Below are 15612 nucleotides of genomic sequence, written 5' to 3' on the forward strand. Positions count from 1 at the left end.
ACATTGGAGGCAGGTTACCTAGCCTAGACACTCTGTCAGGCAAGTCTCACCTTCAGTTGCTGCTCCAGGTGTGTTCAGGTCCCTGTTTATACACTAGTTCTTAATGGAAGCTTAGGACTTTTTCAGTGACTCTAGACACATGTTCAGAGGCAATCTGACCAAGTCTCAAAGTGGGAGGAATTGATCTCTAGATATGTAGGCCTGAAATTAGATTTCTAGATGTGGCTAGAGGAAGATACTGTTACCTAAATCTATATATCTTCTACTTCTACAGGAACTCTGTATCTGATTGTATGTGGAACTGATTGCAGAAAATGTATTAAAAAAACATTAAAAAGTACAGTGTTTTCCAGCAGAAACTGGAGGCCATACTAAAGTATGTCACACAGCACTGGACATTAAAATGTGTGCAGCTGGATTCAGTCACAAACTAGGAAGGAACAAGTCTGTAAGGACAAACAGGCAGTAGGTGGAGTCTTGAGGTGACAAATCAAGGCTCTTGGGTTTGTGTGGCACCCAAATAGATGCCTTTAGGTGTTTTAGGAATGTCAGAGGCAGACGGGAGACAGGGAGGGATGTTGCCCCTTTCCACTGGCTGATGGCAGAGCTAACTGAAGTGGAAGTTAAGCAGCATGTAACTACCTCTGCAGATCCCTTTGAAATTGTTTCATGTTCAGAAAAACTGATTTCTCTGTGCTTCCCAAAACTGGGAATCTGTATCTGTTACTACTGGGGTTTTATTTTTTAGCATGTCTGGAGGGCTTGCTCTTCATAGGTGCTGAGTAGTATTAATTAATGTTTGTAGTTTAGCACCTAGCAACTGCAGAACTGAAAACTAGATGCTGTTTTTGAAACTGTAATACTCTGTCCTTAAACTCAAGGGAAACTTTTCTCAAAGACAGGCATGGGCTGTTTCACCAGCCTTACCTCATACATAAATATCACCAAGTTTTATTTTTAAATATTGGCTGACTTTTTTTAGGAAAAGGATCTTATTTAGAATAACTTGGTTTTGTTTTTTTTTTCTTTTTAAAGGGAGAGGATTACATGATCTTCACACAGAAGCCCTGGGATCTTAAGAGCAGTGACAGTTAATTTGCAGTTGGGGGATCAACTTTTCCAGTCCCATACACTTATTTGAGGATTATCCGCCCTGGGAAATGTATGGACTCTGTCGCTTAGCAACCACCCTCCCTCTTCTCAGAGTAGCAGAAGGATGCTCTGCGCATGTATGTGCACTAGTAATCTGGTTTTCAGACCATAGAGGCCTTGTTTTGATATAATCAGTCAGATGACATAGAGTCATAATTTGCAGAGGCTCATTCTGTTGTAACTCAGTGCAGGCAAAATCTGAACCAGCTCGTTTTAATGTTCTGTCTCTGAGCTGGAAGTATTTGAGATCATTGTATCTTGTTTGCTGAGAAAATTAAGGGAATATTACCTGGGCAGTGAGTGTACAATCCAAGTTTTTACAGATGAATTTGTTGCAAAGTCTGAAGTTTTACTAAGGCATTCAGGATGTTTTCTTACAACAGAGGGAAATGTGAAGAACATAAGCCACAAAAATGGAGAGTGGCTGCTGTTATGTGGGACTGAGCTGAAAGTCACTTAAATGGTTAAGAAACACACAGGGTTCACATGATGATTTTTTCCCTCTGGCCACTTGTTAGAACTGTAATGAAGCAGCAGTAGGTGGTTATGTGTTTGTGCTGCCTACATGGGTGTATACTCATCATCTAGTGCTGATGGGTCTGAGGCGTACACTAGATGGTGCTTGCACAACACTGGGAGCAGAAAGTGTGTCTGTCTCAAGATGTGTCAGCAGCTCAGTACTACACCTCCTCCTCCAGTATTTTCTGTGATGTGCACTCTGTTCCATTAAGGGGAGTCACATAATTAAATACAGAAGGTTCACAAGTAATGTAAAAAAATTGGTTATTTTCTGTTTCACTGACCAATTCAATAAAGAGATAAAAGCATTAATTTGCTTTTCTGTATATATGTTTATAAATGGGTATGTATATACAAAGTCTTGGCAGCTCCAAGTTTCTAAAGACAGAAAGCTAGTTTGGTGAAGCCTTTTCTATACTTCTCTAATGCCCTACATGTACATAGAACTGAAAAAAAGGAAGGTTTCTTTAAAATATATTTAATATATTTGTACAGCACCTTGTACCAAACAGTTCTTAACTAGTGTCTAAATATTACCATGAACTACCAGGAATTTTAGGGGAAACCCCCCCCTAAAATGACATATACATTCCCCATTTGACCAAAATCATCACAGGAAAAAAAAAAACAAACAAAACTAAACCTCAAACCCCTGAATGCTAAAGTAATCTGTGTACTGTATAAAGATATACAAATTCTGTAAAAGCTTTTTTATATCCTTGACACATCTGATAAATGAAAGGAGAAAAAACCCTGAATCCATGGTTATATATCCATGTATGCCATAAACTTTCTGTATATCAAAAAGGAATGTCTTGGATTTCATACAAAAATAAAAATCTTCCAAAAATTATTGACAGTAAGTCAAGTGTCAACATAATAAATATATTTACTATATCCAAGCTCAAATAAGATAAACACAAAACTACCAAATTTTGTCATATATTGATTCTTGCTCTATTGTTTTTGAAGTCTAGACATAGCAGCAGCTTGCAGTAGTTAAAAATCCCAGGTAAAAATCCCAGGTAAACAATTACCTTCAATAGATGAATGTTTTGAGCATGGCTGAATTTTTGAAGGGGAAGGCTACATGGACAGAAGGGCTGAGGGAAAAAAAAAAAAAAAAAAAAAAAAAAAAAGTTGAGACAGATTTGATGGGTTGGTACCCACATTTGAGCCCAAACATCCGAGATCTAATTGTGCTGCCAACAAACAAAGAAGTTAGCCAAGAGTTCTGCAGATACCTGAGTTCATTGTAGAGCAAGTGCTTTCTGGAGGAACAGTGGTGGCAAGCTGTTCTCTGAATTGTATTAAATGGGATAGGATGTGATGACGACTGGGATAGTGGATATGGCTGTTCCTGGAGGAATTGTGCAGGTGCCTAGCAAGGCCAAATTACTGAAGGTGTTACAGAAATAAGTGTAGGTATTTAATTCAGCTCTGTGTGTTGCTACTTTGCCATGATTTCGTATTCTAAATTGTCTTAATTGTCATTGTCTTAACTGTGAAGCAAAGAAATACTTTCAAGTGGACCAAGACGTATTAGCTTCCAAGTGGCCCATGATTGAGCAGGGCCTGTCAGGCTCTGCCTGCAACTGGATTTTGTTACTGGGAAGAACAACAACACCTGTTTCCCATTTATGCATCAGAATTAGCAGTTGAGCTAAAAACTTGGCTGCTATGATTCCTTCTGAATCCAGAAGGAGTTGGATGCCAGGTGCTGGCTTTTGGAGCTCTGTTGCACCAGGATTTCTCTTTGGTTATCACATGCTGTAGAAGCTTTAGTTACAAGCAGCCCTGCTTTCTTGTTCTTTTCCTCCCTACTCCTGCTAGACAGCCTCCTCTCCCACCCCCCACCCCAACCCATGTTCTTAGTCCAGACTGTGAGACAGACATCTGATCCTGGTAAAACACAGAAGTATTGAGGTAAATCTAGTTCTTCACTAAGACCTACAGGAAGGTCAAAGGAAGAGAAATGTATTTCCAAAGTGAGGGCTGAGTGGTTTTGCAGTGTTGGATCGTGGGAGTAGTGGGGGAAGGGGAGAGGGGGACAGGGAGGTGGCAATCGTGAGTTTTTGTGATTCAAATACAGAAAGTCTATCATGCCACTCTTAGGAGGCAAATGCGTGCCTTCTAGTTGGTGCCAAGGTGCCTGGAACATCCAAGTTAGCATCTCCTTCGTGGTGTTGTGGTCTGTCTATCTGATAGATAGATAAATAAGCAAACAGATAAATCTTAGCCCAGCGAAACAGACACACCCATGTATTACACTGGGTGCACTGAATCACAGACATTAGCATTTCACTGTCTGTGTCCGGTGAAGGGGGGGAGCTCATATAGCTCATATGCTGCAGCAAGGAAGTTAAAATAATCAATAAGTGTGCGTTCATTGCCCAGAAAATAAAGGGGGGGGGGGTTGTAGAGAAAAAAGTGGGGGGGAAGGGATGGGAAGAGGGGAGGGGAAGAGGGGAGCAGGGAGGGAGAGGGAGAAAGAACAGGAGGAAGGGTGTGGTGGATAGGGAGGGGGATGGGAGGTGGGAAAGGTGCTGATTTCAGCCCTGTAGCGTCAGGATTGCGTCAATTTGGGTTTCAACCACGTCTTCAGTCTCGGAGTGGAGCTACTCAGAAGAGCCAAAACAGGAAGGGGCTTGCAAATCAGAGTGCAGAGGGGAGGACTGAAGCTTCCCCTCCCCCTCTTCTCCAGCCCCCTCACAGCCTCCTCCTACACCTTCCCCGCTGCTCCTGTCTCTAGCTTTTAGTTTGTTTTGTTGTTGTTGTTGTTGTTGTGGTTTTTTTCTCTTCTTTTATTTTTTTCCTCTTCTTTTAAACCACGCCGGAAAAAGACGGCTGTTGGTCGGGGTCTGCGGGAGCAGAGAGGCAGGTGAGGACAGCAGAGCAGTGAGTTCGGCACCTCGGGCGGGTCGCTTGATACCCAGGGAGGCGGTTCCCGCATCCCGGACAGCGGCTGCCGCCCGACTCACGGCAGCTTCAGCACCGCGGACAGCAGCACCAGCACCGCGGACAGCGCACGCCGCCAACATGGCTCCGATCGCCGCCAGCCGCCAGCAGTTCGGTAAGTGCGTCCAGAACCAACTCCCCACCTACGGGGTAGGGGGATGCTCCCCTCCACAGGCAAAGTGCAAGCCAGGCAGCCCCTTCCTAGCCACCCAGTACCACCAGGCACTCAGCTTGCTAGGAGGAAGGAGATTCCTGACGACCCCCCCCTCTGCCCCTCCGCCTCCTCCTCAGTTCTCTTCGATCTCAGAAGTTGTGTGAATTTGTTTTCTTCGACTTCTCTCTTCTCCTTCCGCCCTACTTGCTCCCCCTGGTAAAACATCGGGGGATGTAAAGAGGTTTCTGTAGGTGCGTTTTCAGATGAGAGAGGTTTACAGTAGTTTGGCTTGGTTAAAGCAGGGTGGTGTTAAATGATGTAAATTAATCCTATGCTACAGAGAAAATCTTTGTTTAAGCCATCCTTGCAAGAATTGTCATTCCTTTTTTTTTTTTTTTTTTTTTTTTTTTTTTTTTTAATTTTTTTAGGGAAAGACTTGCCAGCTGCTAGTTAAAGTGAAAGGCAGTGTTGTAAAGGACACTGCTAGAGAGAGGAAAACACATGAACCTGATGTTTTTAACTGAACAGCTGCATCCTAATCAATCTGGGTTCATTAGGAATGGCAATGATGATAATGAAGTTTTCAGTCTTGTCATTTTTATGCACTGGCTGTAGAGCGATTCACTGTGATACCACAAGTTTCACAAACATAATATATGTGCACTTACAAAATAGGTACATGTATAGCTTTACTCAAAAAAGAAGTAAGTAGAAATGTTCTGAACTCTGCTTTACAAATATTGACTCTATCTTAGATGGTATTTGCTTTAGGAGTGGTTTAATTCAAGGATCGTTCCATTGACTTAAGTGAAGTGACTCCAGATTTACATCACATAACCAAAATAATAACTTCTCCCAGATCAGTAGGTGATGTTTCCTATTAATACACTGCCTTGTATGTTAAACAATTTCTTTACATTATAACAAGCAAAAATTTCAGGTTACAATAGGATTAGTTGTAAATATAAAACCATTTTTATTATAATTTTGTTTTCTTTCCTACCCCACCCACCTAATGTTGCTAACTCCATTTGTGACATCATGCTTATCTAATTACTTATTTAAGGAAGATAATTGTATTATAACCACCGAATTCTACCACTCCTTTCAGTACTTGTAGAATTAAAATATAGCATAATTTACATTACTACAAAAGGTATGTCATGTCATGAAAAAGTATTATAAATGTGCAAATCACTTGTAAAAGCTATTAAAATACTCTGATTAGTTTTTGATTAGTCTGTTTTCTACTTTTATGCTATTTATATTTAAATTTTTATAGCCCAGGGAGACCTTGAAACTCAGAGCCACGTGCTTAAGTTAGAAAAAATACTCTTTTGGTCATGTCTAAAATTTTCAGTCATTTTATTAAATTATTTCAATTAAGTATGATAGGGCTCATAGGGAAAAGGAAAATTATGTGAATATCATCAGAAGACATTAATAAACAGGCCTGATTCTTTCTGTGCTGGAACATAATGTCCTACTTTGCTCTGATAGTAATGTTTTGGATTTTTTTTTTTTTTAATTATTCAACTTAAAAGCAAAGGTATAGTGGCAGCATGTCTATCTGTCCAACTTTTACACAGATAAAGCTGATTCAGTGGTTCATAGAGGGGTGATAGTTTTGCTTTTCTCATCCAGAATCATCTGCTAGTGATTTTTGAGAAACAGAATTGTTACACAATTGTTTTTATACACATATTGCATAAACAATGTCATTCCATTGATATTCTACTGATCTTCCACTGTTGCAGGGAATAAAGATTAAGCTCTGATTGTTACATTGAGGGAGGTTTAAACTCACTTAGTAATGTTACTTATGGGTAAAATTGGATTTTCCATTAGTTGTGCTCATTTGCCCCTTCGATGCATGCTTTGGAGGGCTAATGATATCCTATATGTAACTAACATGTCCACATGACAGCTGGGGTTTGTAAAATTTGTTCAGTTTTCTCTTTATTAAATTTGAGTGCAGGATTCATATTAAGGTAGAAGAGAATAATGTTTTACTGTTTTTCTTGTATACTACTTAAAAGTAGTGACCCTTGCTGTAAACTCCCGTTAGCTTTGATTCAGACTGTGTCAAATGCAAAGCTTAGTGCTTAGTGATCATCAATGATAGACTTAATAGTTTTTTCAGCTTTGGACTCTCAGGTGACTGCCCAGTGTCACATCCATCTGGAAAAGACACTTGGTATATAATTATTCTAAATTTTCTTGATAGACTTCCTCCTGCAAAATACTCAAAATCCCATTGAAATTGTTGAGTGTTATAACCTCCAATTAAACTCAGTTCTTTCAAGAGATACCTCCAGGCAATTATGGAATCAGACCATAAAAAATGAGTTAATCGGATGTACAACATATTTTAGGAAGCAGTGTGAAGAGCAGATGATGTATCTGTAAGTAATGCATACTGCAGAATCTATTTTGTCTAACCAACAAATCTCCATAAAGTCAATGCTGAAACCTTCTGAGAGGTGGTATTACTCATAGACATAAACTCAGAAACTGCACACAATAGGATGACATAGTCGAACAATTACTAATGGTTATTACTATTAGGATGGGAATAGTATTTTCCTCATAGGCTCTCTGGGTATGGAAAAATACTAATACAACATGTGCCTTAATAAGGGACTACACATTCATGCCTGCAGGTGGCGAGCAATATGTACTATGTGAAGCACTTTCTGTCTGTTAATCCTGCTGCTATTAGCATCTTGTATCAGTCTGTTTTACTAAATTATTACTTTATTAAATATCACACAGAGTCCAAGGCATGGCTGCTTATGTGCTTGTTGCTATTTATTTGATTTGCAGATGAAATTCCTACAGTGGTGGGGATCATTAGTGCATTTGGCCTTGTCTTCTCTGTCTCCCTTTTTGCTTGGATCTGCTGTCAACGTAAATCTTCCAAATCCAATAAGACCCCTCCATATAAGTTTGTCCATGTTTTGAAGGGGGTTGATATTTACCCTGAGAATCTCAACAGTAAGAAGAAGTTTGGAGCAGATGATAAAAGTGAAGCAAAGAACAAGTCAGCAATGCCAAAGAATTCTCTCCATCTTGACCTGGAGAAGAGAGATCTAAATGGCAACTTCCCCAAAACAACCCCCAAAATCCAGAGCTCTCCAGGCCTTGAAAATTCATCCCCCAAGAACTTTGCAGAAAGGAAGAAAGATTCAGTATCCCCTGACAGTATAAAATCCATCACTTCCCTGTCATCTGAAGATAAACAAGACAAGCTAGGAACTCTATTTTTCTCCTTAGAGTACAACTTCGAGAAAAAGGCATTTGTAGTGAACATCAAAGAGGCACGTGGGCTGCCAGCAATGGATGAACAGTCAATGACTTCTGATCCCTACATCAAAATGACAATTCTGCCTGAGAAAAAGCACAAAGTGAAAACCAGAGTGCTGAGAAAAACCTTAGATCCAGCTTTCGATGAGACTTTCACATTCTATGGGATCCCCTATAGCCAAATTCAAGACCTAACACTTCACTTTATGATCTTGAGCTTTGACAGGTTTTCCAGAGATGATGTCATTGGAGAAGTCCTCATTCCCCTCGCAGGAATTGAGCTGTCAGAAGGAAGGCTGCTAATGGACAGAGAGATCATCAAAAGAAATGTTAGGGTAACATATTTTTTATTTAAGCTTTAAAAGTATTGTGCTAGTGTTAGCTATGATTCCTGTGTAATGCTGCAACCATCTTAGAAAGCAAAGGCAAGAAGCTCATCATGAAAGTCATTGAGATGCTTTCATAATGGCAGTATGGGGAAGCAATTCCACAAATCCAATAAAAGAACATTACAATGAGCATGTTTCAAGAAATTGCTAATGACTTAAACTCTACTTGCTTATTCAGCTGGTCCAGAAGGTTTGAGTGGACTCATTTACATTAGATCAGGAGAGCTCAATTCACAATCATTTGCTTTAAAAGGAAAGAATATAAAGATCTATATAATATTCCTCTCTTGCCTTTTCTTTTCTGTTTGAAATAATTCTTTCTTAAATCTTACTGAAGCTGATGTAGACTTTTCACTTCAACGATATGGTAGTTTTTGAAGATTTTTAAAGAATGCAATTAGTCTTTGATTAAGAAATTGGAACCTCTTAGGCACTGTATTGTTGATGCAGTAGCATGTTCTTTCATTTCAGTGCTGTCACTATCTTCTCTCAAGAATTGTGACACAAGCTGCAGGTCTACTAACCATAGGAACACACGAGGGAGAAGCCAAAACCTTTTTGGAGTTAGTGTAAGAGAACACTAACTATACTGGGCTAGAAATACTTTCTATCATTTTGCCTAATTTCAGAATGTAATGATCATTTACAGCCATCACAGCTGAACTAGAGAAATGCACATACATCACACACACATCACTTAATCTCTACTAAGGAAGGGGAATGTGTATTGACTTTCAATTTGATTGTTTTCAAAGAGCAAGCATGCTGCCAAATCAAATAAATGTCTACCAGACAACATATCCATAACAAATACTGTTATTTTGCAATCCTGTCACTTTATTACAACAACTATAACTATGTCACTGATATTTTGTTGATAACTTATTGGACTTTGTGGAATACAAGGTACTATTTTTGCTTATTTCCCTTGCCTTCCTCTTTTATGTGAAATAAAATACTCCTGCAAATTTAAATTTAATATTCATAAAGTAATCATTTGATCTTATTTTTATTTCATATGAATTATATTACTTCATAAAGTGTCAGGGATGGGGTGTTACCAAGTTTATGAAGGCTTCTTGTTGAAAAAAGTTTTAATGAAGATTTTTAAAAATTAATTAATTTTTTAATTATATCTTTTCCAGAATTTTGTTTAAGATGGGTTTTTTCACTGGTATTTTTTTCTCAGTATGTAAGATTTAATTCCTAATCTCTTAAACTAATGATGCCATATCAACCTATACTTCCACTTATTTATTATTTCTTCTTGTCCAGCTTAATAACCAACCATAAGAAGTGTTATGAAACTGCAGTAGAGGGAAATTATATTTGCTATGCAAAGCTTCATAAGTTATATCCTTCTAAAACATTTCAGAACATAGAGTTATGTGACATTTTATAAATCTTCTTAATTTTGATTTAAAGCTTGGTCAATATAATTGCTTGTAAATAACCTTATTTCTTTTTTTTCTTTCATTTCCTCAGAAATCATCTGGACGTGGAGAATTACTGATCTCTCTCTGTTATCAGTCTACAACAAACACACTCACTGTTGTTGTTTTAAAAGCCAGACATCTACCTAAATCTGATGTGTCAGGATTATCAGGTAATGTTTTGGTTAATAAATATGCTCTAAGAATATAAAACAATCAGACAGAAGACATCTGAATTTTGGCATTTCAAAGACTAAAAGTAGCCAATAAATGCAGAAATAAGTGTCTCTATCATTTGCAGCCTATTCATTTTATTCATATCTAGGTCAAGGCTTTATTTTCCAGGGTTTGCATTTTACAAACTTGTTCTTCAATCACATTCTAACAAACCATGACATCTTTTAAAAAAAACATGACATTGAAACCCAGTGATTTTTGTAAGTCTTAAACAGAACCCATCAGCCTTAAGTACAGGATGTCTGCAGAAACAAAAAGCTTTTATTGATGATAAAAAAGTTGGTTATTTATAGAACAGTATTGAGTGAGATCATCATATGGTTTATTTCAGCTTAGCACCAAGAAAATCAGCCAGTTACATTTCTGCTGAATTTGTCTCACTAACACTAGGACTTACTTGGCAAGGTGAAAAGGCAAACTGTGCCAGTCCTGGATGCAGGTTGTGACAACATCCATGCTTTACCAGGAGCTGCACTAAGAAGCAGGTTTTTTACACTCCTTTCTCCTGGCCTTCTGCCGTCTTGTGTTTAGTGGAACCTCCTTTGAAGCCAGTACTAGAACTTAAATGTTATTATTATTATATAATTATATATAATTATATATATTATAATGCCAGATAACATAATAATTATGTTAATTATTATTAACGTAATTAATGCCAGATAACATAATAATAATAAAATTTAACGTACAGTATGCTAAGGATAAGACCACCTTACAAAAAGAACAACAAGGGAGTATAAAAACACTAGTGTGTCCACTGTTGATTCTGGATAGGACTTATGCTCTTTCATTTCACAGGCTTTTTTAAAAATTAAGTAGTTTTAGGAACCACTGATTCATTGTTAATACAGCAAATGATGAAGTCTTTCTACTTCTTTCTGATCTCAATTTCATTCACATACCATAAGAAGAAAGGATACAAGTGGAGCCAAATAATTTCCTATAATAGAGCATGCATAAGTTTAATAGTCACGCCAGATGATTACCCACAACAGATAGTGGAAGTTTCATGAAGCCACCAAGACAACAAGCTGACCTCAACAGACTAAGTCTGACTGAGGTTCACCCAGCCATCAGAGTAAGAGGAAAATAAAAGCTCTTCCTGTCTCAGCTGCCACTGGGACCCTATAACACATTCAAACTACACATTTATTGGCTGTACAACTTATGACTACAATTACAAATTATGTTTGCTCTTCCTGCTTCCCTCAGTACAACTTTGCTACCTATGATAGGCATATAATATTACCAAGAGATACAGGCAGCTATACTACATCTGGACACCTGGTTCATCTAGACAGTGCTTCATTATTTGATGTTCATCAGGAAAGATGAGTTCAATAGATAACTGTGTATCAGTAATATGCTACCCTCACATCAGTCCTTATTTCCTCTTTTGACTTTCTACTCAGCCCACCATAAATCTTTGAGAAAGAGGAGGGTGAAATGGTATTTCTCAGGAGCCAGCTGAACAGTTGCATGGCTCCATGTCCTTAGGAAGATGGGAACATTACTTTTGTGGAAGCTGCTCCATTCCCACAGCTTTGTTGGTTTCCTTGCTCACTAGTGTTAAGGTCTCCTAAAACACCTAATAAAATAAAGAAAAAAATTCTAATCTTATCCAAAAGCTAGCCAGAGGTTACAGTTAGAAGATGCCTTTAAACAGCAATTAATCAACAGTGTGAATCCACTTTTGGATATTGTTCTTGGTATTTTTGATGTTTCCATGGCAGACATTCATTCTAAACCCAGCAGACATTAAGGTACCTTGAAACCTATTTTGAAAGGTTTATTATGGTAATAGAGAATGAAAGTGAAGATGTATTCTATCACGCCTTATTCCTGTTAAAACTGTGTCAGTTTAAGGAAACAAAACCATTTCACCCTCTGGCAATTTCAGTCTGATAACTCTGGCATAGTATTTCTAAATATTTTTAGGTTTAATTTCACTTTATAAAAAAGTATTCAAGTATTCTGGATGTTTATTGAACGATTAAACATTGACTATTTTTTTTTTACTGGGTTCAGTAGATAGGATTTTGCACTGCTTTTTTCCACCCTGAAGACTTTAAATAGGACAGGTTCATATTTGCACTGAACTAAGTGCTGAAGTACTTGAAAGGAATGATTTCTGAAGCATTCTCTAGAATTCTTCTGAAGGAAGAAGTATAGCCATTGCTGAAGACAGCAGCAAATGAAAGTTGCAACAGTTTATTATGAAGAATGTAAGCATTCAGAGTCAATAGCTAAAAACAGGGACATTTTCTCTTTCTTCAATAGTAGCACAGCACAGGCATTGAGTCAAATACATATCCTAGCAAAGTTACTCTTACATTTAAAGTTTAGTGACAAATTTTTTCAACAAAATTAGTGGCAGTAATGCAACCCAGCTAAACAACTTTGGTAGAACCACAGTAGAAATTAATAGCATCCTTTACCTGAGCACCTTCTTATTCTCTCCTTTCTGAGACTTCTTTTTGCATGAGTCTTATTAATGCTAATAATTATCCCCTAGTGGTCAAATGTGTGAAAATAGCAATTATTTTTCACATAAATACTTAATGATACATATTTGTCAGGGTCCATTAGAATTTAGTGTACTTTCAGATCACCTTCACATGTAGTAAGAGATGTGTGAACTACAGTAGTAGAGAGTGAACTGCAGGGCAGTATTCATATCATGAAGGATATGCCTGTATTTATTCAGACGAATCATGTTCTAAGCTGAATATCTTGTTTACATCATTGGTGACCATAAAGGAGTTTGAAGGTAAGAATTCATAGGTAAACACAAACAGTGGATGATATTAATAATCTCTATTAACTCAAAACGTCTCCTTATTTTGATCTGTGTTGGTAAATTATTAAATTTACCATTAACTGGATCAAAGAGTTTCTAACCTGTACTATTCATTAGCTGATCTGTGCTTTTTCTTTTCATTGCAGACCCTTATGTCAAAGTGAACCTGTACCATGCTAAGAAGAGAATTTCTAAAAAGAAAACTCATGTGAAGAAATGCACTCCCAATGCAGTGTTCAATGAATTGTTTGTCTTTGACATTCCTTGTGAGGGCCTTGATGATATCAGCATTGAGTTTTTGGTTTTAGATTCAGATAGGGGATCGAGGAATGAGGTCATTGGCCGATTAACCTTGGAATCTTCAGCAGAGGGAACAGGTGGAGAGCACTGGAAGGAAATTTGTGAATATCCTAGGAGACAAATTGCCAAGTGGCATATGTTGTGTGATGGTTAGCATCTCAGAGCAGAGATGAAACTTGAAAATCTGTGTATGTTTCCATAGGCAAGGAGCAGTTTTCTTTCTTTGCTATTTATAATTACAGGCTTGTAACTATAAGACTTTTTCTTTTTTTCTTTTTTTTTTTTTTTTTTTTTTTTTTTTTTTTTTTTTTGGTGGGGGTAATAAAAACTGGCTTGAATTATCAGAACAGAAGGTAACTAAATTTTCACATTAAATAAAGGAATTTCTATTTCATTAGCCTTTTACCTAATTGTATCAAATTCATATTCATCTGGAGCTTAAATATCCTGAAAATTCGGAAGCATTTTAAGATTCAATAAGAACAAATTATGTTATATGCAAAATTCACTGAAAATCTTATTAGTGCTTTTACACAAAAGAAGATAAATTCATTAATAAATACCACTAGATCTAAAACCCCCACCTCATTAAAATATACCACTAGATATAAAAAAAAAACCAGCTGTGGCTTACTGGGAGAAAGAGTTGAGTCTGTAAAAGAAATGGGGAATGAGGGTGAGTGGGAGGGGAATTTCTTTTGTTCCTCCATGAAAAAGCCTTCTTTTAAGAAAATTCAGTCATTATTTGTAATTTTTGGCTACTTATGCTTTGATCATCCCAAAGGCTGAATAGATTTTCAGCAATTTGCTTTACATATCACATCATGTGTGCAACTAGTTATTTCATGTGTGGACATTCTGTATAATCATTTACAGTTGGATTTTTAAAATACATATATTTATAGCTTATTTACAGTGACTGAAATAGAGACATTCTACAAATCATTAAGCAAGTTAACTTACATTGTTTTGTTAAAAGGGCTCATTTATGGCTGACTGCACATGTTACAGTGTAGTTAGAACCTGGGTTTAGATGTGGCTTGAAAGGACATTGCAGTCAATGACCTTCCACCAATTTTATTTTGTCAGTCAGTAAAACTTGAAGAAAAGTAGTTTCTTTTTTTTTTTTTTTTAATTAAAGAGCAAGGAAAGGAGTTAGCTGTTTAGCTTCCGGAACTGTGAGTTCATGACAGGCAGTAAGCCTATTCCCAAAATAAAAAGATTAGTGCATTTTTAAACTTTTGCAAGACAGGAAACCAAGCTCACATCACAATTTATCCAATATTTTGTTAGAAAGACTGCTTGAAAGTGCATTTCACTTAGATTATAGGCATAAAAGTTCGTTACTGATTGTACTGAGACCTGGTGGTGGTAAGGAAAAATAACATTCTGATTTCGTGTTAGTGTGACATATGTATGTTTAAACTTAAACTGTGCCAGGCTGGGGATCATTAAATGTAATATAAATAAGTATATAAACAAAAAATTTAGACCTGTGAAATTTACTCTTGGTCATGTCAGATAGATTTTTAAGCTCTCAGAACTATAGCACAGCTGTAAGTAGATTATTTCCTAAAGTTTATGGTTTCTGAAAAAACAATTGTTTTTAAATATTGCTCCTACATAATTTTCAGTTACAATATGTAAAAAAAGGAATATAATTATTAGTTGCTGGCATCAGAAGGATGTAAAAAGTGGAAAAATCATTTTCAGTATTTTTTGCGTAAATCATTTTGTCATGTGTAATCCCACTGAAGTGAATGAAACTATTTGGGGATTAAGATATTGCTCATTGTAAGTAAATATAACACAATGAGCATGTCAGGTAAAAAAAACATGCATTGGCTGTCAAATTACGTTCATTAAAGAACAGATCCACATCCTACTTAAAAATGTTGGATATTTGTTGTCAACTTTACCTGTTCTCACATGGCCAAATTACATTTGCAGTAAAGGACACTGAAATATGAAATATGCAAGTAGACAAATAGTACCGGAAGAATTCTATTGAAGCTCTTCTAGGTTTTGTGTCGGTATTTTCTCCAGTTTTTGAGAATGTGTTTGATATAACAGTGTTTATAAATTTCTGTAAAAATACATTTTCAGAATAACATAGACATGCTTTTTATGATAATGCTTGATGTAAAAACATGCTTACTGTGTGTATAAACGAGAGGAATCTTTTTTGATTATATCTTTAGAAAGTGATTAACTGCTTAAGGGCTAGACTTTGCCAGCCACATCCAAGCAGAGCTAATCCAAAGCCACCAAGTCGAAGGCAAGATGCCCACAGGCTTCAGTGGGGTTTGAAGTGCAATCACAGAGCAAAACTATTCTTGTGAGTTAACCCAGCAATGCCAA

General features: G+C 37.0%; 1 protein-coding gene across 1 annotated transcript; it reads left to right on the plus strand.

Moving 5' to 3' along the window:
* The first annotated feature begins 4710 nt into the window (after window positions 1–4710).
* SYT4 (synaptotagmin 4) lies at window positions 4711–13507 on the plus strand. Its single transcript, XM_030467249.1, has 4 exons — window positions 4711–4744; window positions 7610–8424; window positions 9964–10084; window positions 13098–13507. Exons 1-4 carry the CDS (start codon window positions 4711–4713, stop codon window positions 13403–13405), a joined length of 1278 nt encoding a protein of 425 aa, XP_030323109.1. The 3' UTR covers window positions 13406–13507.
* The last annotated feature ends 2105 nt before the right edge of the window (window positions 13508–15612 follow it).

Source organism: Calypte anna, chromosome Z (assembly GCF_003957555.1).
Source record: "Calypte anna isolate BGI_N300 chromosome Z, bCalAnn1_v1.p, whole genome shotgun sequence".
NCBI lineage: Eukaryota > Metazoa > Chordata > Aves > Apodiformes > Trochilidae > Calypte > Calypte anna.